This window comes from Clavelina lepadiformis, chromosome 5 (assembly GCF_947623445.1).
Source record: "Clavelina lepadiformis chromosome 5, kaClaLepa1.1, whole genome shotgun sequence".
Lineage (NCBI taxonomy): Eukaryota > Metazoa > Chordata > Ascidiacea > Aplousobranchia > Clavelinidae > Clavelina > Clavelina lepadiformis.
The window spans coordinates 1,900,781-1,924,548 of NC_135244.1; the positions used below are offsets into that span (position 1 = coordinate 1,900,781).

The 23,768-nt window shown below is 35.9% G+C and overlaps 5 protein-coding genes across 5 annotated transcripts; all 5 read right to left on the reverse strand.

Moving 5' to 3' along the window:
• Nucleotides 1-1,742: 1,742 nt before the first annotated feature.
• Nucleotides 1,743-5,820, reverse strand: LOC143460931 (nucleotide exchange factor SIL1-like). The gene is made up of 9 exons (XM_076958624.1): nt 5,572-5,820; nt 4,317-4,470; nt 4,086-4,173; nt 3,673-3,858; nt 3,344-3,487; nt 3,012-3,191; nt 2,749-2,873; nt 2,383-2,560; nt 1,743-2,272 (listed from the first exon to the last, which is right to left on the reverse strand). Exons 1-9 carry the CDS (start codon nt 5,780-5,782, stop codon nt 2,138-2,140), a joined length of 1,401 nt encoding a protein of 466 aa, XP_076814739.1. The 5' UTR covers nt 5,783-5,820; the 3' UTR covers nt 1,743-2,137.
• Nucleotides 5,821-6,944: 1,124 nt separating this feature from the next.
• LOC143458948 (serine/threonine-protein kinase 32A-like) lies at nt 6,945-14,708 on the reverse strand. Its single transcript, XM_076955859.1, has 9 exons — nt 14,510-14,708; nt 12,161-12,384; nt 11,610-11,770; nt 11,395-11,525; nt 11,152-11,255; nt 10,437-10,553; nt 9,768-9,893; nt 9,282-9,523; nt 6,945-9,105 (listed from the first exon to the last, which is right to left on the reverse strand). Exons 1-9 carry the CDS (start codon nt 14,562-14,564, stop codon nt 9,039-9,041), a joined length of 1,227 nt encoding a protein of 408 aa, XP_076811974.1. The 5' UTR covers nt 14,565-14,708; the 3' UTR covers nt 6,945-9,038.
• A 794-nt stretch (nt 14,709-15,502) lies between these two features.
• LOC143458950 (uncharacterized) lies at nt 15,503-18,628 on the reverse strand. Its single transcript, XM_076955861.1, has 7 exons — nt 18,478-18,628; nt 18,273-18,366; nt 17,991-18,030; nt 17,265-17,839; nt 17,076-17,141; nt 16,798-16,949; nt 15,503-16,541 (listed from the first exon to the last, which is right to left on the reverse strand). Exons 2-7 carry the CDS (start codon nt 18,340-18,342, stop codon nt 16,476-16,478), a joined length of 969 nt encoding a protein of 322 aa, XP_076811976.1. The 5' UTR covers nt 18,343-18,366; nt 18,478-18,628; the 3' UTR covers nt 15,503-16,475.
• LOC143458949 (uncharacterized) lies at nt 18,583-21,217 on the reverse strand. Its single transcript, XM_076955860.1, has 4 exons — nt 20,860-21,217; nt 20,573-20,672; nt 20,026-20,368; nt 18,583-19,904 (listed from the first exon to the last, which is right to left on the reverse strand). The coding sequence occupies exons 1-4, from the start codon at nt 20,891-20,893 to the stop codon at nt 19,167-19,169; spliced, it is 1,215 nt and encodes a 404-aa protein (XP_076811975.1). The 5' UTR covers nt 20,894-21,217; the 3' UTR covers nt 18,583-19,166.
• A 544-nt stretch (nt 21,218-21,761) lies between these two features.
• Nucleotides 21,762-22,846, reverse strand: LOC143458951 (uncharacterized). Its single transcript, XM_076955862.1, has one exon. It carries the CDS (start codon nt 22,775-22,777, stop codon nt 21,926-21,928), a length of 852 nt encoding a protein of 283 aa, XP_076811977.1. The 5' UTR covers nt 22,778-22,846; the 3' UTR covers nt 21,762-21,925.
• Between the last annotated feature and the right edge of the window lie 922 nt (nt 22,847-23,768).

Consider the following 23,768-nt stretch of genomic DNA (forward strand, 5'->3'; position numbering starts at 1 on the left):
AAAAATTGTAAAGGTTATCAAGATTCCCGTTTATGAACGTTTCTCTCTTTTTCTTTTCTTTATTTAGGCCAGCATTTCGTTTATGACGTAGCAGTAGACATAGAATCCGAAGAGTTAGTTAACAGCAAGTCAACGCAATTTCATTGCTAAGACAGTAAGCTTTAGCTCAGTTTAGTCTACTTAAATACACTGTAAAACGAAAACGATGACATGTAATGCCAGCAAAAAACGAAAATGTGAAGATGAAAACAAAGGTTTTAATCTAGAGTGGGAAGAAAACTATGCGTTTACTAGTCAAGGAAATAAACCTCTATGTCTAATCTGCCATGCAAAACTGAGCCAAAACAAAGGCTTATTTTTTGTATTGAAATAATTTTGAGTCTCTCTGGTACTTGTATTTTCTGCAAATGGCTCTTCCATTGAATACATTTGCTCACTCCTGTCATATTGTTTTCTAATTTTACTTGATTTCATGTGGAATTGTTTGAATTATTCACCAGGACTACAGATATTCGAAAAATGAACATGCGTCAACGTTTACAGTTAACACGTTTCCAAAAGGCCATTACGATATAGAACAACGTAAGTCATTACGCTATAGGCCAGGGGTTCTTAAACTTTTTGGCACACGCCCCCCTTGACGGTGACTAAAAAATCCGCGCCCCACCTCAATGCAAAATAAAAAAGCATTAAACAAAACAACAATTTATTTTCAATTAACTTTCATTAATGTGAAGGATGTAGTTGTTTTTAGGAAACCAAACGTTTAATTCGGGGCTTTGTGGAAAATAATGCACGTCTTAGGTCGGCTTCACAGTCAAGTTCTTTGTTCCTAGGTTTTGTTTTTATATTCATGAAGATGACGCTGCTAACGACTTGGTCTCAAAACGTCGTTCCTTAGCTTTTCTAAGCATATCACACATTGCGGTACGACTTTTCCGTTCACTGTGGTACCTATAAAGCCATACTTCAGATAATTTTGGTCATACTTTCTCTTTTTTCCACTCATTTTGTGTCAATACAATTAGTTTAATTACTGAAATACTTAGTTATTAAATCAATACTAAAATTAAGTTTTACTTCATTTTACGGTTTTAATATTGGCTAACGTTGGTTTTACCGTATTTAAACCAGGTGCGCGACATTACTATTTTTACTATGTGTGGCCGACACTGCACACAAATTTTCAATCGTTAATGACTCGAAAATTATACGTCGTAAACTGATCGGATATTTACAGGTTAGTAGCAAAAACATCTGGCTTCCTGTATACATCATAATTGTAAAACTAAAGAAAGTGAATTTAGTGTAAATTAAGTATTTCTACAAGTGATACATTTGTAAAAGTTTTTCTTGTTACGCCGCCCCCCGTTCTGAGAAAAAACAAGTCACAGCAAAAAGAGAACACAAGAGCAGTTAGTCGAGCTAGGAGTGCGTGAATGAGCAAACGAAAACAATACACTTCAATGCGGAGACAACAAATATTATGATGTAACAATTAACGTATTTCAGAATCCAAATTTCAAAAGTACAATTGCCATCGTGACACACTTTAAAATTTTATTAAAAATGAACCTATAGCGAAAGTCAAGAAAGCATGTTTAGACATAGCTCATATAATAGACAGTTTGTCATCTCTCGCGCCCCCCTTATGAATGTTACACGCCCCCCAGTTTAAGAACCACTGCTATAGGCTACATATGTTATATCGTTGTTGGGCTGTTCCTGGTCCACGACTGCGGCTAACTTGATGTTATTTTATTGGCAAACAACAGACTAAAACAAATGCAAAATTTTCAAATACCTCAATCTTTATAGTACTAAAGTTTTTCAAACATAAAAATGATTATAAATGTGCTGCCGATCATCACATAAATTTTGGAATGTATCACTAACTTACGCAATAAATAATATATTTTATTTTGGTAAATAGCACAATGTGATGCATATTACAAAATGAGCTGTGCATTCAAAACCAGCAAATTTGAAAGCATCTCAGATCAGAATAATGTAATCATAAAACCAACATTTTCTCTCACAAACCAGTTCAGATTCTGCAACCTCTGTCTGTATCGCTTCCTCTTCGTATTACGCTCTATCAAGTGCCAGGCACGTCACAGCAAGGCTTTTTTCAGCATCATAATTCATCCTTCGAAGAAGAATTTAACTTGCAAGTTGCCAGGACGGAATCAGTGATGTCAAACAGAAGCTTGAAATAACCATCAGCTTCCCCTTCTTCTCTCTCTTCGTCCGAGAGTTGTTTGTATTCCTCCTACTCGTTATTTAATCGCATTACTACTCATGTCAAAGCTTTGATACCTTTTGAATATTTTATGAAACTTTTAATCGATAGTCACTTTTAATTTATACCACACTTTTCACCTTCAACGTCTTAAGCAAAACGGTGACGTTTTGTGTCTGGAAATTGGATGCACAGTAAACGTGCATATTTCTCATAGCGTCTAACACGGTTTCTCTTTCGCTGTGAGACTGGCTTGTGAGTAATGAAGATATCGCATCACACCAACCTAATTCGTTTATAAGACGCTGCATGGGAACTCTGAGGAGACGAAAAGCTTAGGTCATTTTCCCAATCTTCACCTGAGTTCGTTGCACATCGCGGGAAATAATAAAACGTGTCAGTAAAAAGCGCCGAGCGTTTGATTGAAATTTCATAAAACAGTTCAGTAGCAAAAATAAATATATGTTAATAATTTGTTTATGTTTTCTTTTCTCCTGTAAATGAACCTGTTATACTGCTTTCTTCTCTCTACAATTTGTGGATCATCTGTGGCGGCTTTTGCATTGTTCCTTTCCACAGTTATGTCATTTAATAAACGAATTGCTTTAATATGCAGCTGTCTCATGTTTTGCTTTATTGAAAATAAATAAAGTGAAAAACTAGTATACCTACATTGGGATTAATTGCCTGCAAACTAACCAAAACATGAATTTTCACCCGTAAAAACTTTTGAAGAAAATGCGAATCCAAAATTAAAGTAAATACTTGCTTGTGAAAATAGTTCCAGTAAAACAGCAAAACCTCCGTGCTCAGCAAACTTGATTTGAGCCAATGGGAAGTGCCGTAGCATAGCGGATAGAGCATAGATACATTTCTTGCGCACTGTCATCGGTTCATGCTGACTGGACAGCATAAATAGTAATTTTGAAAGCACGCCAGATTCGATCGCCTATTAAAGCCGACAAATACGGAATTTATCTACTGAGTATCACAAACATAATATGACAGCATATAGAAAATACAAATATACATCACAATACAAAATTAAGAAGAATAATGACAGAAAAAATAACATTGAATAACAATACATTGAAAAATAACCTTTATTTGAACTTTGGGATTACTTTGCATTGCTGAACCAATCACATGAGCTGCTTCTTCTCTGAGAGTTACATCAGTGTCGTTGAGTGTATTATGGACAATATCGAACCCTCCAAATGTGACAAGATCATTAGCATTGTCAATCTGAAGATACAATGTTCAACAACACGATAAAGAAACCATGAAAAAGTTTTTAAACAACAGGAATAAATCGCAAGTGAAGCTCAGCAACAGATAACCTTGAATTTCTTGAGACAACTCAAGATAAATTACTCTAAAATAAATAAAGATGGAAGGAAATGCAGAAATACAAGATACACCAGTCATACCTGATGGACATAATACTCTAGATCCTGCAAAGCAACATACTTTGCCTCGATGCTTGACTTGGCATCTGTCAAAGTCGCGACAAGTCGCTTCATGACTTCAACGTCGGTCTCTTGTTGAAGGTCAAGTTGATCGAAAGCTTCTTTTAGCTCATCCAAAGACCGAAAACTTTTCTTTGCTTGCTCATCCTGCACAATAGTTTGATAGAGAGATTTATAGATTAATAGAGATTTCATGTTACAATCTCACAAGGACCTATATTAAATTAATTTAACTATATTAAAATATTAACTTGCATGTTTTTTTTTAAGAGTCCAATGGCCCTTAACATTATTGTTTATATAATTTTACGACAACCATAGTTACTTTTTCATTAATTTATCAATACTGTAAATAGATGCTAAATGCAACTTACATCAGGTTGTAAAGAACTTTTATTTTCTTGTTTAAAATTCTTCAATGCTTTTTTTAATTCATCGATTCGGTATTTTGGAACATTCCCACTAGCAACATATTGGCAAATTTGCTACTTATTATTACAATATAATCATAAATGGTATATTGCAATTTTTGAAAATTATTCATTTAATATAAAACAAACGCTCAAAATGAATCTTTTTTACAACAGCACTGAAATAAACAGAACCTTTCAGAAGAATCCTTCAGTTCTTCGTTCTTGTTTGATGGAATTTGCGCCAGAGCATTTCGATCTTCATCTGAGTTTTCATCCATCAGTTTTGCCCACTTCCCACCATTATTGATGTCCATCTTTACATGGAGGCCCCTGGGAATAGCCTGACCTACGGACATACACAGATTTCAACTCAACAAAAAGTAACGCGGACATTTTTCATCACTTCCAAATGCACAGGTGCACAAACAATTGCAATGTTTGTGTTACTTAAAGTGAAATGTTGCTTTAACTGTTAGGTGCAACTAATCCAATCAATTATGGCATTTACTAAGTTGCCTTAGAATTGTTACTGCCTTGTTTTGTTCAGACTGATGACTCAGCGCTGCCATCGTAGATTTACTGTTTATAAGCGGTCACTTTTTTCTTCGATGTTGAAGTGTGGTGAGCGCTGATTCACATTCACCACATGTAGAATGCAATCTTGACAGTGCTTTGTCAACAACAAGTGTTCTACGCTTTGTTCGCATTACTGTTCTGTGTTCGTTGCAGCGCCATTATTGATAGATTTCAGTGTGCTGTGCTGATAATGTGATTATTAGCCAATCATTAGCGTACTTTTAGTCATGCTACTACTATGGAAAATTCTAGAATCAATTTAGAGAAAGAAGCTAATGTAATTACGTAATAACTCATTTAGTTTATAAGTATAAATTAGTAGGTTTGGTGACATTCAGTCTTTTCCAATGATTTTTAATGTTTACTTCTTCCTTATTCTGATGTACTATTTTGTGTGTGTTATTCGTTTAAGTTCAGTCGTGACATGTGTCATTTGCAAAGTATAATATGTCAAATAAAATATGTTACTCAGATAGTATTGTTGTGGTATGTTACTAACTATTAATATCATAAGAGCAGTGACAAAGTAAGTTAGTATGGCAGCCATTCCTTAAGTCTTATTTAATCATGAATAGAAACTTTCTGATAATGTTTTAGTAACGTTTAGCTAATATAACACCATTGCCTCACAGGCCTGATTCTTATCCATGAAAAGGCATCGTACTTTGCAACAGCAAGACTGCATCTTTCATATTTTCCGAGGATTTGGCATCTAATTCATGCATAATTTCGCTGATGATTTAAGCATTTATACAAACCATTATTTAAGCAACATACACGCAGCAGCAGCAGCAGCAGCAGGTAAGTCTTCAGGTAAACTGGCAAAAAAGCATTTAGATGTAAATTTAATAGAATTTCTAAAACTTCTTACCTGGTTTAATCTCTTGCCATTCGTTTGTTGCAACAAAGGGTTCAATTGGCTCATTGTCATCTTTTTCCATCGCTACCGAAGATGCATCGTTGTTGTCAGAATCACTGACTGGTACAGTACAAATTACTTGCCTCGTTAGACAAAGTAATATCAAAACATAACCGAGTTGATTAACAAACGCCAAACAACTTTGTGACTTGGCCAAAACCATACTTTCAAAAACTGTTAAGAAAACTTTGCTAGGCCTACTTCCTTTTGAAAACAAAAAAATTTTTTTGTACATAGGTGCAGGCCTTGCATGGAAGTTGAATAGAGATATCATGGTCATGGCAACCTAACCTAGCTATACATATCTGCTCTGTTACGCAAAAATAGTAAGGAACACATTATAAACCAGACCGTATGACTCGTTTTAATTTGTCAACTGACATCTACAAGACTACAAACCCCGCTGCATTTCTTAGCTTCCTCCAACCAACATTTGGCTGCCTACTGAAATCTTCTGCAAGTGTTCAAGTCGACTCTTGTTTTAAATATCAGCCATGGGGAAACCCCAAACTTGTTTTCTACTTCTTATGACGTATCACAGTTTACGTGGCCTTCAGTGAGTAAGCGAAGGGGCAAATCTGTTGAAATAATGATGCAATACTTCACAGCAAAGCGTGAAAACTAACGATTTTTTGTTTATTGCAAATCCTAATTTGGATTAAAACCTACACGAGAATAAATGAGAACTGTATGTTATATTTTTTGCTACTTGTGAATGCAACTTTAATGTTTTATAGTAGAAGTAACAGAAATCGTTAGTAGGCCTATTATTACTGTATATTGAAACATTCATTTAACACTTCCTTGCACTAAAGTACTAGAGTACAGTCATTCGCAATAATTCCGGTTCGGGTTTCCTGTTCGATACCCTATGGCGCTAGAGTCTAGCGGCTAGACCATTTTAATGCTCGCCTCGTAAGGCATTGCGACACGTTACGCTACTCCTGTTCAGTACACAGTTCTAAATTCTGACCTGGTGGACGGTTTTAAATTCTGGTAAACTGTATAAAAAGTTAAAAAAACAAAATAAAAAATGTATGACAATTGGAACTTGCACAGCAAAGGCTAGCTTGGTAAACCGGGTTCGAGCGATGAGGAGTTGTTGCCGGATTTAAGTCGTGGAAATACTTTTCTCATTTCATGGATAAAGATTACCATACCATACCACGTAAAACCTAAGAAAAAAGTTTTAAGGGAAATAAGTCTAAGGAAATCCTCCGATCAGCATTCAGCAGTGATGTCTGCGTGGACACATAGAAAAAACATGAAATTATCAATCGTTTGATTTCTGTGACCGATATGACATTCAATTTAAACAAACCAAGCTGAGTGCAACATTTTAATGGCCAGTGAAGATTTTGGTCGCTTATCGCCATTTAGTTGTACCTTCACTTAAATGACTTTGCGCATGTGCAAATCAATTATTTATTACGAAACCATAAAAACTCGTTTCAGAAACCATAAGCATACGAAAATGAAAAATGTTTGTTGTGGGGCAATCTTCAACGGCTTTAAAGTGTGACCAAAACCAAATATAAATTGAGTCACAAATACAGTTATGTGAATACTCTTTCTTCCTTCATGTCATAGTTTGCGAACCAAATTTCTTCTGATGGCTTTATTCCCACTCAGTACGGATTCCATCGCTCCACTGCACTCTTTGGCATCTTAGTTTGCAAACCAATAGTGAAAATTTTGTGACTAACAAATTGTAAAAATGCACTTCTGTGTTTGTAACGCTGCCAAAAAAACCAGGTTGGTAAAACTTTGAACTATAATGGTCAATCAATCAATCAACCATTTTACATTTCGTCAAAAGCGTGGCAGGGATAAAAAATCTAGACAGTTGTTACTAACACGCGCCAATGAACAGGAAAAAGTAATAAAACCGAAAAGGCTTAAAACGTGCTCAAGAAAAATAACGTTTACAACTGGTAACAACTAGCACGGCCACTAAACATGTAATTAGTTAAATCCATAAAATATAAGTTGAAAAAGTGAAAATTAAGCAGACAAGCAGGTGGTGTGTTCAAGAAACTGATGAATGAAAATTGCTTCAATGCTGCACATCAGTGGATAGGAAAAGAAATCCATTGTAAAAGAAATCCTACCCCAAGCAAGAGCCCGGTTTCTGGTGGCCATAGCACTAAAGAAGGGCGTTGTTAATTAGCCCGAGTTTGTACAGCAAGAATACACACCAGTGATAATTTTTGGAAGATGTGATGACAATACTGCACATTGCAGGATGGAAACTTCTCTGGTACATCGACAATGATGTACGAAGAAAGATGTCAATGCTGTCCAATAGATGGTTGTGCTGAAAAGTAGTCGACCATAGCAATCGCACTAAAGCGTAATCAGCTAACTTTAAGTCGTACAAAGACTTTCCTTAGACGGAGGATAAAGATGCCGATGTTATAACATGACTTCTATCGATTGACAAAGGCGACAAACTCATACAACATGATGGCTTCATGTTCCACATACTTCAAACTTGCTCACAGCTCTTAGTACTATCACCAACCTTTGCAGAATGCACTTAGGCAAATGTTCATTTCACCAGTTAAAATTTTTTAGAGTTAATTACTTGGACAACAAATGCACGTATTAAAGACCAATTTTTCATTTCCTACACACTTTACATACACTCACAAATCGTGATTTTTACCCTATTTAAAACTTTTTTAGAAAAATGCAAAAGTTAGAAAGTTTCTCATTCACTTTCCAAGTGCGGCAATATGCCAAGAAAAGAAACATGCGAAAAATACTTAAGAAAGCAAACAAAAGCACTTGGATATCACTGCATTATTTCATGGCGAAGGATTAAAAAGAAACAAAACACACCATGCACTGATTTTTTGTCTAAGGTAGAATAAAAATACGTTAATAAAATATCAATTGCTGACAGTGGTCTATATTTCTAACAACAGTAATGAAAAAATTTACCCGAACAGCGTTTGTGTAATTATTACGAGGTAGCAGTTTAAGAACCTTGGATATTGATGTATTGACCAATGGCTTAAAATAGGCTCGGATTTCAAAAAAGCAAACAGTTCATTCTTCTCTAACAAGCATTTTTCCTACCTTGCGTTTATATGAAGCAGTTTCCATACCAAGATAATAAACCAATAACGTATTTTGATTAACCTACATTCAGCTACAACGGCACACCAAATATTTGTACAGCTCTTACATAGGGCCCCGACTTGTAAAAATTCGTTTAAAAGCCCCAATAATACCATGAACAATGGATAAGAATTGCCGTAGAGGCCATGTATTAAGGTATATAGCGTGGTATAGGAATTTTTCTATGCTGTTAACATTACGTTGAAGCTATTTAACAAACTAACGCCAGAACGGCATGCTACCAGTTGCGTAATGCTAACCGTATGCTATCAGGTTTCAGATTACTGAACTTGCTAGGAATCTACTGATGTTTTGCTTTTTTGCATTACTTCGTCAGCATTCACCGTATCTGTTGATAATCTGGATAATAAATAATAAAATAAATATGTGATATTAAAAAAGGACCGAATTTGGATGTATTTAGCATATATATATAATTTTGTATATATATAAAGACGCCTACACAATGAGCAAATGATGCAATTATCCAGATGGCTCAATTTTATCTTGAAAACTTCCTGATAACTTTGAAATACCTTTCACGGTTGAACGTAACAAAATGTTTTTCGATATCTTTCATTGCTTTTTCTTCAGCCGTCTCCTCAACTTGTTCTTCAGTCAAACTTATGTCGGACTTTTTCTTTCTGAGACTTTTCTTCAGGATTTTTTCACGACTCTGTCGTCGTTTCTGCAACCTCTCCTTCTTCTTATGAAGTGGATTTGACTCAACTATCAGTTCTTCCAACTCATACGTTGGATCATAATTTAAACTTGTTTGCTGAAGACAATTAACATATAAGTATTTGTTAAGACATTTGGGTCAAAGTTATAATGCAAATTTAATTCATTATGCAAGTTCAATGTTGTAGGTGCGTAGCTATAAACGTGTAGTCTGGTTACACAATCACATTATAATACACCGTTCAATTAAATTAAATCATTTTATGATGTTACATACCTTCATGCAACAGGCATTGTAATAATTATATGATATGAACCATGTAACAACAGCCATAGCTCACCGATGGTTGAAAATCTGGACAGAGACAAGAAACTAAAATGTCATCTTCGTTAACTTTCTCAAAGAAGTTTGCTTTTAATAATGATGATAAGCTGTTCATTCGCTTTGACGGATCAAACTGCAACAGCTATCACAAAAATGTTATAAATGGGTAATACTAATATAACATTCATGCAAAAACATTTAAAACAACCATTACATGTAAGGCTCTCATGTGAACAATTAAAGCTAATGACAACGTTATATTTCCTTTCAGCGAGAAGTATAACCACTTGTCAGTTCTTAAACACAGCTGAGTTTGCATTTAGTGACTACTTAAGAGGGAAGCCACGAAGCATTATTTTGACTGAACTATCAATAAATACATCCTCAAACGAAGCCTAACGGAAAATTGTTGGGCGTCACTGTTGAGGGTTCACACACAGCCTAGCTACAAATTTTTGGGTATTGCAAAATAAAAAGTGACAAACTTTACCTAAATGCTCTTTTCAAGATTATTATGAATTTTCAATGTCCTATAGTAATGCAAATCTGTACACAAATGAACTCAAGAAGAAAGGGAATGTCAAAGTATAGAACATAACAAACCAAACGTATAAGATTTTTACACAGTGGCACGTCTTAGCATTGTAATATTTTGAACACAGATCATCAAATTTCATTGACTTACAGAGAAAAATAAATCCTTCAGTGATTGCGGCCAGTCAACAGGCAGAGATATGCTTCCGTTTCTCAACAACTTCACCGCATCTTCGTGTCCAAGATCAGGGTGAATATGAAAGGGTTTCTGAAAATGTGTATATAATATTGCAAGATAACAAAAACGGACCAATAAACAAGCTACATTCTGAGCGACAGCTTACATTTTAAGTGGGCCCATAAGCCGATAACGATGGTAATAGGTAGAGTGTAATTTGTTCACTGTCACATGGTGTTTAATACAATAAATATGATCACCAGATATTACTATACATTATTTTTTGCATGACAATGTTGTTCTATTTGTGTCAAACAACACATGAAAGGAAAATGTTTGCACCTAATTTTAATTGATTGACAGTGACAACCGAAACAACACGAGATTTTTTCAACCTAAGCATGCAAAGTGAAGTAAACTATGTGAGAAAGCACTGTGCAATGACTATTCACTTTTTTCACATGAGTCATTCAGCCAAAGAAAGCTGTACCATTTTAGAATACAGTGCATCAGTAAATGCTCATACACAACTTAATGTAATATGAGGTGGTCTGTGTCTATGAATGCATGTAGATTAAATCGTGCCTGTATATTGTTTTAGTTATAATAAAGAAATACATTCAGGTGAACATATCACATTATTATTTCTGTTTGGATACAAATAAGCGAGAGTCTAGTCGTCAAGTACCTTGTGTCGTAAAACTTCATATATAGTGACACCCAGTGACCACCAGTCGGCAGAATAGTCGTAGTAACTTCCATGATCATACGATGCCAAAAATACTTCAGGTGCTACATCAAATTAAAAATTGTTACATTTCTGTTGGGTGAAATAGATAACAACGTTATCCTAATCACTTGGTGACCTTAATTCAGTGCCACGATAGCAACGCAGCCATAATATGAAAATGTGCAACCTAATAGAACTGACCAACATAAGGTTTTGTTCCTGCGAATGTTTTCAAGCGGGGTTGATTTTGTGAGACAATGGCCGCAATGTTGAAGTCAGTGAGATGCAAATGTCCTTTTTTATCAAGAAGTATGTTGTCCGGTTTTATATCTCTGAGGTGGAAGAGGTAGAAGAATAACAAACAGAATCATTCTTAAAGACAAGAAACTAAACAGGGTCAAAGCTTAAAAACTTGCCTGTGAACGATGTGCTTTGATTTCAGATAATCGAGCACTGAAGCCAACTCACACAGATAGACGCAAGCATCATTTAGTGTGAACATGACATTCTTTTTAATGTGATAGCTTAGGTCTCCACCAAGAAGAAGATCACTCACCATAAAAATGTCTTCCTCATCCTGAACATTACAGTCATGCTGAGCATGTAGTTTATGTGGCAACATAATTACTTGATGTAAATTTATTGTGGTTTGCAAACAAAAGTACAAGGCAAAATGTCACGACATAACCTTATATGTAGTGCAGCATGTCAGCATGTACTTTGTTTACAGCATGTGTGAATGTTTTTACCTGCCACATATATTACTGACAGTCATAATTATATGATTCTGCATCGTTTACTAACACATCAGCACATCATAATTATTTGAGTTTGATGCAGTATTTAAATAACAGCACTGGATGTCAGACCGTCAGAATTCAATTTTATGGCATAGCTTAAAGAGCAACAAGAACATTAATCAATCTAAACAAATTATTATCGATGGGTCTTAAATCTGAAGACAAACCTGAAACGTAAACCACAGGTTTACTAAAAAGGGATGATGTAGTTTCGTCAAAATGTTTAATTCTCGGAGAATATTTTCAATAACATCACTCTTCCAACTATCCAGCTTGTTCATGTACTTCATTGCATAAACATCGTTCTTTGTATTCTTCCGTTTCACGATGCAAACTTTTCCAAATGCTCCACGACCAATAGCACGTACAACTTTGAAGTCATTAAAACCCACTGAAAAAGAGGTGCAATATTTTACATTGTGATATGTTTGGATATTTATAGAAGATGAAAATTACAACAGTTGCATGGTAGCAATATATTTTTACCTACTAATGTACAAATACCAATGGATTTAAATCCATTGTATTTGCAATGTTTTTGGTGGCAAAATTTCATCATATATTAAATTTCTGACTTTAATTTTTAAAACTGTAACTTTAGCTGTCTACTAAATAGCACCGGGCCACCGGTATTGAATAACTTTCTTAGTTTGACGTTACACCACAGAAATAGCAAATGTGTTACATTCTATGTAGTCTGGACTCCAGGCTTTATTAGCTTAAGATCACTCTCAATATAGTTCCATATTTTTTTTTGATTGATCCAGCATTTCAAATAACAGTACTGGTTTATTGTATGTTGATGCAAGATTTAAGATATTTAAATAATCATGGAATTGCACACTTCAATGTTAGAATTGTGTTAATTGACCAGCAGATGATCAGCAACTGGTTTCATCAGTTATCTTCTTGATTAATCAGTTTACAGTATTACTTTTTGACCAAATAATACTTGAATAATAATAACCAGCAAATTTTGACAAACTTGTCATAACATATCAATTCTTACAACTAACTGCACACAGATGTGCTATGCGGCAATATCACATGGTCATTAACACATGAAATAGTATTGTTATAAACCTGTACTTCATCAATCTTAAATCTTTTGAATACTCGGTGCAGTATTAATAATTTCAACGGATGCATAACTCACATTATATGGAGTAACTTAACTTGACACTTTTTCTACCATGTAAAATGTATCTATATATATTTGTAATGAAGGCAGAGGTCAGCAACCAATTAGCCCAGACCAGTCAATTTGCTAATTGCCGCTTCTCTACAAAATACGAATAGTATGGAAGTGTGTGAACAATGTCTTATCAACTCGTAGCAGACTCAACTACAAAAAAGTCTCGCAGAATTCAGCATAACTATTGTACGTACGTAACTGCGAATCAACAGGATTAGCAGCATAGTGATTGTGGTGCGTACAGCATTGGTCAAATACATTTATTATGGCAAGAAAGTTAAGAAACCCTAGATTAAAAAATGTGCTTGAATAGAGGCTGTGCAAAACACTTTTGAAAAAGAAATTGGAGTAAATGAGGCTGCACTGTAAATATGTCACTTTGATATAGCTTTGCACATTTATGAAAAGTGTGGTAAACACATGCTTGACACTTATCGACAACATGCACATCAAATTTTTTTACGTTCACATAAATGTATCAAACACAAACAAAGCCAATTTGGTACTTTGAATTTGCTAACTTACAATAAATAAAATAATATATATTACTTAGCCTAATAAAAGTATTTCAGGGCAAAACTGTCAAGCAAAAAACATCGGTCTCTGTACACACACTTTCCCAGTGAAAAATGCTGTATTTTCCGTTTTGCTTTGTGTTTTACTGTTTTACTGTGCACTTGCATTTATATTTTACTCAGTAGCCAAGTGGTTAGACCACTGGTCCCGCAATAATGCCGCTGATGTTCCATTTTCGATACCCAGTAGCGTTACCATTGTAATGCTCTTGGGCAACGCATTACCGACGCTTAGTCCTATTCAGTGGACCTGGTGGGCAGTTCTAAATGTGAGCAATGCTAAATAAAACAAAAACCAAAATAAAAAATGTGTAACAATCGGAACTTGCACAAAGGCTAGCTTAGTAACTGGGGCTCGAGAGAAGAGAAATCATCACCGGGTTTAAATTGTGCAAAGATTTTCCTCAGTTTAAGGATAAAGATCTTAATTGAACAATCGTACTACAAGACTGCAGAGATTGGCATAGGCACACTTAATACTGTTTTTGATGAACTTCAGTGCCGCACTTAAGGTGTGTTATTTTGCACCTAATGACTTGGACAGAACTTCTGTGCACTTAATCTTCAACAGATTTAAAAATTAAATACGTCAAACTCTGAATATTACTGTGTCATTACGCACTCAAGTGCACATTTCCACTGCTTCCATGCATTTTTGCGCGACCAAGATTTTTCTAAAAACGGCCATACTCTGCAGTGTGATCAAACTAGAACCAGCTTAAATTCTTGGAACCATCAAATCATACCTTGATCTTCACATCCATTCGGATTATTGCTTAGCTTTGATCCTTTTTCTCCCATTTGTTTCCTCTGCACACATTTATCATTTGAGCAATATCACATTTAAAATACTTTGGAGCATCGCTTCAAGCCAGAGTTGCCTAAAAATTAGCCTAAGAAAAAGTAATTTTCGCCTTCACAAAAACTTCCAAACACAAAACCAAAAGGGATCACATGGCAATGGATATCTTTTGTCATTAAATATAACTAGGTTACAAGGTTTGAAACCTTTAACTGGCGTAACTGAAACTACCATACAGTCATTTGAGTCGTTCAGTTACTGACGAAGATCGAGTGGCATAACGAATGAATACGTAAAAATATCGGGAATTTAAACAGAACTATTGACACCAGTAAAAACCTAGGTCTCTGAAGGCTGTCAGAGCCGAGGGCACACGCCCCAAGAGCTTTCTCCAAACCGTTGAAACCCATAGCCAAATATCGCGAGCTGCTTCCTTGTAATAACAGGGAATTCCCTGTTTAGAAATTCTTGATGATTAAAATAATTAATCATAATATTAAAGTAGTATTGGGTGGAAATGAAGTTGTCGATTGCGAAGTTGAAAGTTTTGAAACAACGGTTGACAGCTTTGAGGTTGAAATGGTAACTTCTTACGGTTTCAAGGTGAAGAAAATGTACTTTGACATTTGTAAGTAAATTTATCAGAAATGATTTGTCCTGTAAAATGTGACTAATCAGTCGTTTTGACTGGATTATGTAAAAATATGAAAGCAGAAAACATGACAATCTATAGTCTCTGCGAGCAGAATCAACACGTGTTAAGCATGGTGCCGTTGTGCTTGGCATGTACTGCTAAATTTCCACTGACAGACAAAGCCGCAAGCCTATTCACGTCTTTCAACAAATCAATAATTCACTGGCAAAAACCTAACTCCAACCGCAAAAATTTGAATGGAGAAGATTTAACAATAGGTTCTATTGTGTAACACAGGATGTATTAATATCACAACCCATTTTATTAAAGTGTCAAATTTTCGGGAAAAAAACATACAAAACACGCCTTGTACAGCACACCACAGTCTTTGAAAGCAGAAATATTACCTTAAATGTTAATAACCCAAAACCATAAAACAACCACAGTACAAAACCACGGTATTAACCGCACGAATGCGCGAAAACAACGTTGAAGCAAAAGCATAACGGAAAATATTTATAAAAACACAGAAATATCAATGAGATTAACACAAAAGCGCACATTTCAAAAGTTGGTGGCACTTAAAAAACTGGTCGTTGAGCAGAAACCAAACAATTTTTGATTGGTCCAACGTCTAATTTGCTCTCGACCACAAAATAAAAACACAGTTGGCAAAAATTTAATTCATAGAATATAGTACCGGTAGACTCTTCGATGTAACGACTTGTTAAAAAATAGCAACTACACAAAACGTGCATAACATGAAACTGGGACGTTCAAGTGAAAATGCAAACGTGGGTAGAAATAAGAAAACACTAAACACGGGCAGTTGAAGAGCTTTGACTTGGAACGTACCCTTCATGATGTGGATAAAAACGTGTAATGATGACGACGGTTTGTACCTTACGAATTCAACCGTTGCGCTTTATCGAACTGTGAACATTTTATACCCAATTATAGGTTTTTAACTCATTTAATTACAAAAACTTGTTAATGTTAAGAAAGTGTAATTGCAAGTATTCCCAAGATTTCCAGTGAAATAATAATGAGAAATCCCATTAAATTTTGATCAAATGCAGTTATAGGTAAAAGATACTGGGATATTTACGAGTACCTATTGCGCTCACTAAAACAAAAATGGCGAGTCATGCAAAGATTATTGTGCTGCATAGGCCTACACAGTACACTGAACCGGTGTGCAATGAATAAAGAAAAATAAAAGCTGAATTGAACAAGTTGTGCGGTTTAAGAAATCCACATAATATTCGATAAGACATCACATGCGCATCGGCACTGTGTGTTCGGCATACACGGCGTCGGGGCCATAATCATCAAAGTCATCCTTAAAATAGAAAGAAAAGTTTAAATTCGATTTTAAATTTGAAGTTTGACCAAGACTTAAAGAAAATGAACAACTGGTATTACGACCGCTACTTTGCATTTTCCTACTTAGCAATGACCATTAATTGACGCCTAATTAAACTTAATAATACGTTAAAGTTAGCTCTCCTTGCACACTGACACTGCCAAGTATTTCCAGTATCAGTGATATTGGGGCAAAATATTTGGTAGATAAGCGAATAGCTTTGCATGCTCACCATTGGCACTTCATGTAAACGACGAAAGCGGATGGCGTGGATGAACCGCCGTTGGTATTTATAAAGGAGAACCAAGATAACAATGACAAGGGCAGCTGACACAAGTCCCAAGACCACACCAACACCGGGTGAAATGGAGGAATTAGGTGAAACTGTATATGGGCAAAATATCATATTACCAAAGCAAGACAATTCAAAAATCTGTACCAAAATATCCAACGGACAAAATGCTCCATTTAGAATAGAAATCAATTTCTAGACCCATCTTATGTCCGTACCTGGATTTTGGATAACGCCTGCTGAAGTGGTTTCATCGTTATTTGAAGTTGTTGTTTCTTGCAGGCCTAAAAAATAACAGAAATGCAAGAATAGGTCTGGCTGCACATAAAGACATTTTTTTATAATTAGAACATAAATATGCAGATGCATCCCACGTTTTAGAGCACATACATGACAATAATACTAACTTTGACTAGTTGTCGAAGACGTGGTTGGCGAACTGGTCGTTGTAGTTGTTGGATTTTCAGTTGTTGTATTTATTGGTGATGGAATGGTCGTTGGAGTTTCAGATGTTGACGATGTGGTTGATGTGACAGATGACGTTGTTGATTGTGTTGAGGAAGGCGTCACAGTGGGCGACACCTGTGTACTGGCAGTGGTTGATGCAGTTGTTGGCGGTGCAGTTGTGGTTGTTGTCGATGATTTAGCAACTGTTGTTTTCGTTGAAACCGTAGTTGTGCTAGTCGGAGACGTTGCAGTTTCAGTTACATTTTCTGAGTTTTTTACTCCAGTAACATTACCAGTGTTACTGTCACTTGTATTCTTATTTTTCTGGAGGTGTATGGTGTTATTCAACTTGTTCGGATGTGATTCTTCTTTGTTGTCTGTGTTTGTTTTGGACGAATTCTCTGACCCGCCTTGACTATTGCTGCTTAACTGAGAACTGATCGAATGAGTCTGGTTATTTGTTGTTGAAGGTTTCTTTTTCACCGCGCCAACTGATTGTCGTGAGGAGGATGCAGCATCGAGTGACTTCAATTTACTAAACAAAAAAACATAAAATAAACATACGAACATACAGAAGTCATGAAGCAAATGCAAAAGCACCAACTATATGAGACAGAAATCAAACAGCAAATCTAATACAAATTTATTAAATCACGCTTGCTGTAAGAAGATAGTTTCATGCTCACTTTTTATTTGGCTTCACAGGAGATGTTTCGAATGACAACACTGCGAAAACATAAGCAATTCAAAATCTCCTTTACAAAAATTGCTCAATAAACAAGTTTTAGAAAATGCTGTTACAATAAACATACATAGTCCATTGGTTATTGGCATGGCAATAAATGCAGTATATAGACAACAATATATAGCCATAGAACACGGCATATCATAGTTCAATAAGGAATATTTATTTTGATAATCGCACACTATGTCCGTTGAGAATTGACTTTGAACTACAAAGGTTTTACCTTGAGAGAAAAGAGTGAGTAACAACACAATCCAGATACATATCTTCATAAAATTGTTTGAAAATTTCATGCTCTCTCCTCGAAGAACTAATTTCTAATAAAGTCAATAACAAAATTTCAGGTTAGTTCATTAGGATGTCAACCACGCATTATCACCATTAACTTATGAATATTTATTTGTTTCTGTTCTGTGATAAAAATTTACCTTTCGATGTCTTCGTTATGAAGTTGTCATAAATGTTTATCTTAAAATGACATGGAATGACGTACAACAAAACTATTATAAAAAATTTGGTATTTCAAATATGACCTGTAAAAGAAAATATTTTGAATCAAAATAAGTAAAATGCACACAAACGAGCACAATATCTGCAAGAAAATCTATGCACTGCATGTAAAATCAGTTATTAATTAGTATGAACAAGTAAAAAAGCAAGCACCAATGGGAGAGGGTAACAAGAGAATATTTTCAGGGTAGTTGAAAAGAAATCTCATATAGCATAAAATTCCTTTATAAAGTATTACTGCAATTCATTTCATGCTGCATGCTTTGTGGAGACATTTAAGCAATAACAAAGAAACACAACATATGTCGAGTGCAGTTGGGCAGTTTTTCAAGAAATGTTGGAACATGATATTGCCAGTACGTATGGAATCACTTGACTTCAGTCATCCTTGCTTGCAGTTACAAAGTTGGTCATAGACTTAAAGTTACGCCTGCTATTTCCTAACACACAGTTCAAGTCAGGTGGCTGTGATATGAAATGTAATGGTAATGATATTGAATTTTAAAAAAGTAACTTTTAATTCAATTTTATTCGTTACACTGCGGCACTTCACGAAGTTATATACCAGATTGTTAAATGCCCAGCAGTGTCGGAGCTGTAAATATTTTCATGCATCAGCAGTATCTTTGCATTCTGAAATTTCTTTCCTAATTTCCTCCGAGCATTTATTGCAGACATATGTGAAGCCAAAGCTGAGAGGGACTGAACCCTGTTTCTGCTTCAACTTGAACAATTTAGCAAAGTACGTATTCTCATTCCCAAAATCTGTGATCGTGGTAACCAGGTTGTCGTTGAACTTCGTACTGACATTGGAGCCACATACATAGCACAAGACCATCTCTGGCAGTGGTATCCGCGGCAGAACTGACTTAGTAATGTCCTGTTTCATGAAGTCTCGTTGCATTGGGTGCCAGCCTGGTTTGAATTTAGGTAGACAAGTGATGCATAGAAAGGTAATGGAGTTAAACAGCACTTTTGAACCTTCTGCTTCATTCTGAAGTAAAATGGTTGGATAAAATGGGACTCCGGCACGCATTTGCTCATACGAGGGTTTACAGTGCACTGGGCAAATCGTGTTATGGATGGCATCAGTCGTCCCGCATGAATAACATACTAAGCCGGCTGGTTTTGATTCGTCACAAACTTCAGTTTCATTCAAATGAGACGTGCTACTTGCCCCCGCCGGTTTGTCATTTCTGGGTATTTGCTTTTCACACGGAGTGCTTGGTCTGGATGATTTTTTAGAAGCAGGCACCACATCGTGTTGATCATCTTCACTCATGCAGTCATCTTTGTCAACGTAATTGTCACGTGAATGTTCATTTAGAATCTCTTCCAATTCTATCTGTACGACAAACAGATTACATTTAACGTACAGTCCGCTATCCACAATCGAAACCAGTGCTGGATCATCACTGGTACTTATCAAGCACGGCGAATCAAAACTAATTTCAAGAAAAATATACCTGCGACACAGGTTGGCGAATCTCGCAGCCATTCGGTCTTTTAAGCCAGTACAGACGCTTGCTTATCGGCATCCTCGTTCGCTCAAACGATTCCCACTGCTGGCAGAGAAGAGCATTGCAGACGAAGCAGGCAGTAACTGACCAATCATCTTTCATGGCGTCTGCACCAGGAGCAGGATCATGATACTCCAGGAAAGGAAAAAAAGGTGTGTCCACGCGAGACCGAGGACATCTGGAGTAAAGTTGAACCATGTTGTCCTCACACGTTGCGTTACCGCAAACAAAACAGACAGCCATCGATTGTTGAAACAAGTTCGATTGTCCATATGGGTGTCGCAAGAAGCTGTGAAGAACAGAAAAGGCAAAATGAAGGTGTCTAACAACAACAACAATTATATTTTACACAATTACACAACAACCATTTAACATGTTCTACGGTTTCATAGGTCTGTTTATTGTACTTCTGAATAGTATAACATACGGCACAATAAAAATGGAAATAAGATAAATTATCAAACTTTTTTCCCTCATTACATTTAACTTTCACCTTCCATCTGAATTTATCCATCCTGGATGTTGAACTCCGCCCCTGCGAGGAAGTTTCGGATTCTTTGCCCTGGCCCAACCCTCATCAGAAGGTCGTCGACCTATTTCAAAACAGCCTCAGCTTTAATGTCATAAGTGCGGCTTTGGTATTAAAAGCAGAAATAATTTCACTTCAAAAGCTGTGCTACGTGCAATACAAAATTATTACAAATATCTCCAAAGTTATGCTTCTGATTATGACATATCTTTGGCTAATATCAAACTATACAGCAGTATAACACCACCTACTTCGTTTATCTGCCATCAAGTTAATCAGGTGCATAAATTAATCGACCTCATATGAGCCTTAAAGCAAATCTCTAAAACAAGTTAAAGGAATATCTTACAAATTGGAACTCAGCGTTGCAACTGAATCAAGGTAAGAAATGCAAAGCAGTGTGAAAAAATGTTCAACGATAAATTGACACAAGACTTTCCATGAATGTCACTCTTAAAACAAGCAGAAGTATTATGTATGATGAATGCTGCTTCGAATTACAATATGTTGGATAAATGTGTACCAAATATAAAGAATTTCTCAAGCAAACACAAAAATACACATTTGTCTACAATTTTTATCTGAAAGTTCTAAATTTTATGAATACACAAGTTTTTCAATCTTTCTTATCATCTTCTTTTAGGGAAGTATTTTCCGGACTGGAATAAACGATAGCCATGCCAGAAATTATAAGAGAAGCTCCTATCCACCAAATTATAGAAACTCTTTCATTAAACAGAAACCAACCAATTGCAGCTGACATTAATATATTTGTTCCGACATTGACAACCATTGCAACAGAGGATGATAAAGTTTGCATCGATTCAACAAAAAATGTCCACATTAGTCCATTTAGCACGATAGTCATCAGCAGAAAAACTAACCGAAGTGTCCACACCAGTGTCCAGCAGAAATTTTGCTCAAACTCTCCAACATTTACAAAAAACTCCATGGTTATCTCTCCCTGACTCATCAGTTTTCCAGTTGTGGAAGCCAGGGCAGCACAGAGGCCGGCCATGGTGGCAGTTATGTAGCCATTCATGATTGACGTTTCTGACATGAGCAGTTATCGATGTCTCTATTCTCCCGCTGATTTATTTCATTACAAAAATAATTTTTGACCAAGTTTACAATGTCCAGTTCAAGAGAGACGCTAAAAATAGAATTTAGGATGATAGATAAGTCAGTCAAAGATAAAATTCAATTTATTGTTAAGACCAACGTGCATTGTGTAGTATTATGTAATCTTACATGAATACATGACAAAATTCTAAATCATAATTTGACAAAAACAGTGAAATATTTCAGTGAATATAATCAGGCTTTTGTCTTTTTAATGGAACCCACGGCAGATATGATTGTTGTTTTGGCACTAGGGACTGCACTTGGAGGTATTTTGGTGGCAGTAATTGTCTGTGCTTTGGCATCGTCAGCGGGTTTGTCCCATTTCGATTTTTTCACTGTATCTCCACTACCAGTGCTAGTGTTTGATTTTTTTACAGTTCCGGTGACAAATTCCACTTTAGTTTTTTTCTCTCTTTCTTTTTTCGCAACATCCTCCCTCTGGGCTCGAGCTAAATCTTCATAATCAGGAACTTTTCTCCACGATGATGGATCGTAGTCACATTTCGGAAAATTTGTTCCACGTTCCTCAATGTTAAGGAATAAGATGAGTTTGTCATAAATACTCGGATTCCTAAAATCCTTTCTTTCCTGAAAGACCTGATTTAAATTCTCTCCCTCCTTGATCTTCTTCTCGTAGAGCCTCTTAATTTTATCCTGTAATTGCTTGGAGCATTTTCCATCTGGTTCGGGAGGAAGTCTTGCTTCCTCTTCACTCATCTTCTGGAGTTTCTCGGCAAGGACTGTGGCACTTTCACAGCTGTATCTTTTAAATTTTGGCTGAGCTGGGATCTCTGATTCATTGGAAACATGCTCCTCCTCATCGGAAACAATAATGTTTTCCATGTCGATGTCATCAACGATATCATCTTCATCATGATTTCGTTTTGGTTCAGATTCATCTTCGTCAACTTTAACTGATCCCACACCACCGTTCTCCTGGTCCAACACACCATTTGTGACTTCCTTCTCATGGTGATTGATCTCTTCACCTTCCTCCTCTTCATCCGAGATTTCATACTGAGCAAGTGCTGATAAACCTGCCATTCTTTGTCAGTACAATAACACTAGTTAGGTAAATTTTTACTACAACAAATGCACTTGTATCACACAGCAATCTCTGAAAAAATGGTAAGAAATACTTGAATACTTGCAGTTAAATGTGATATTGCAACAAGAAATGCATTCTTTAAAACAAGGGCTGCCATGTTTGATGTGTTTCGATTTTGTCAAACCTGTTTGCATTTTTGCTTTTAAGCTTATGTACAAGTTACTTAAAAAATGGGATCAAATATATGTGAAATTTAGCATTCATATATATATACCATCCTGTGACCCAAACTGGAAAATACGGCAGTGTTCGACAAGAAATTGTGTGTGGAAAGTTGCAAGTTTTCGCTTGATGGCATGTACTGAAGCCGTAATTCTACTTATTTTTTATTTCCAATCTTAATTTTTATATCTTAATTTCTACTTATCTCGTGATTCTCAGCCTAAACCAATGGGTCCTAACTAAAACTAACCCCATAGTTTATAACCACAGTACACTTCCATAATACAACGACAACAATTTTAGTTTACCAATTTAAGTTAGATCATTTCAATGTATTATCCAAATTTGTTGATCTCTTGTCCCTAATTGCAAGAATGATGATCGCCCACAAATCATATTGAGCTGATCCAGCATAAATTAAAAATTAGTAAAATAAACATGAATAGTATGTTTCCTCTTAGCAGTCTTGGAGTGCAGTCAGTCTTGTTTGCAACCGCATGTTTTCAAGAGGACATCATCTTTAAGATAGGCTACATCTGTCAAATGCCGCCAAGGAAACAAATCTGATCATTGTTGTGCCATTGATTAAAAAATTTCACAGCCTATTTTTTCTAAGGCAAAAAAAAATTTTATGAAAGTTTTTCGAGATAGGCTAAAACCTATTTTCAAATGGGCGTTCGGCGACCTAGGACCAGAGCGGTCCTAAACTTCTTGGTAAATGCTAGTCCTACGTTCATTCACGTCCTAACTTCACTCAAAATCCTG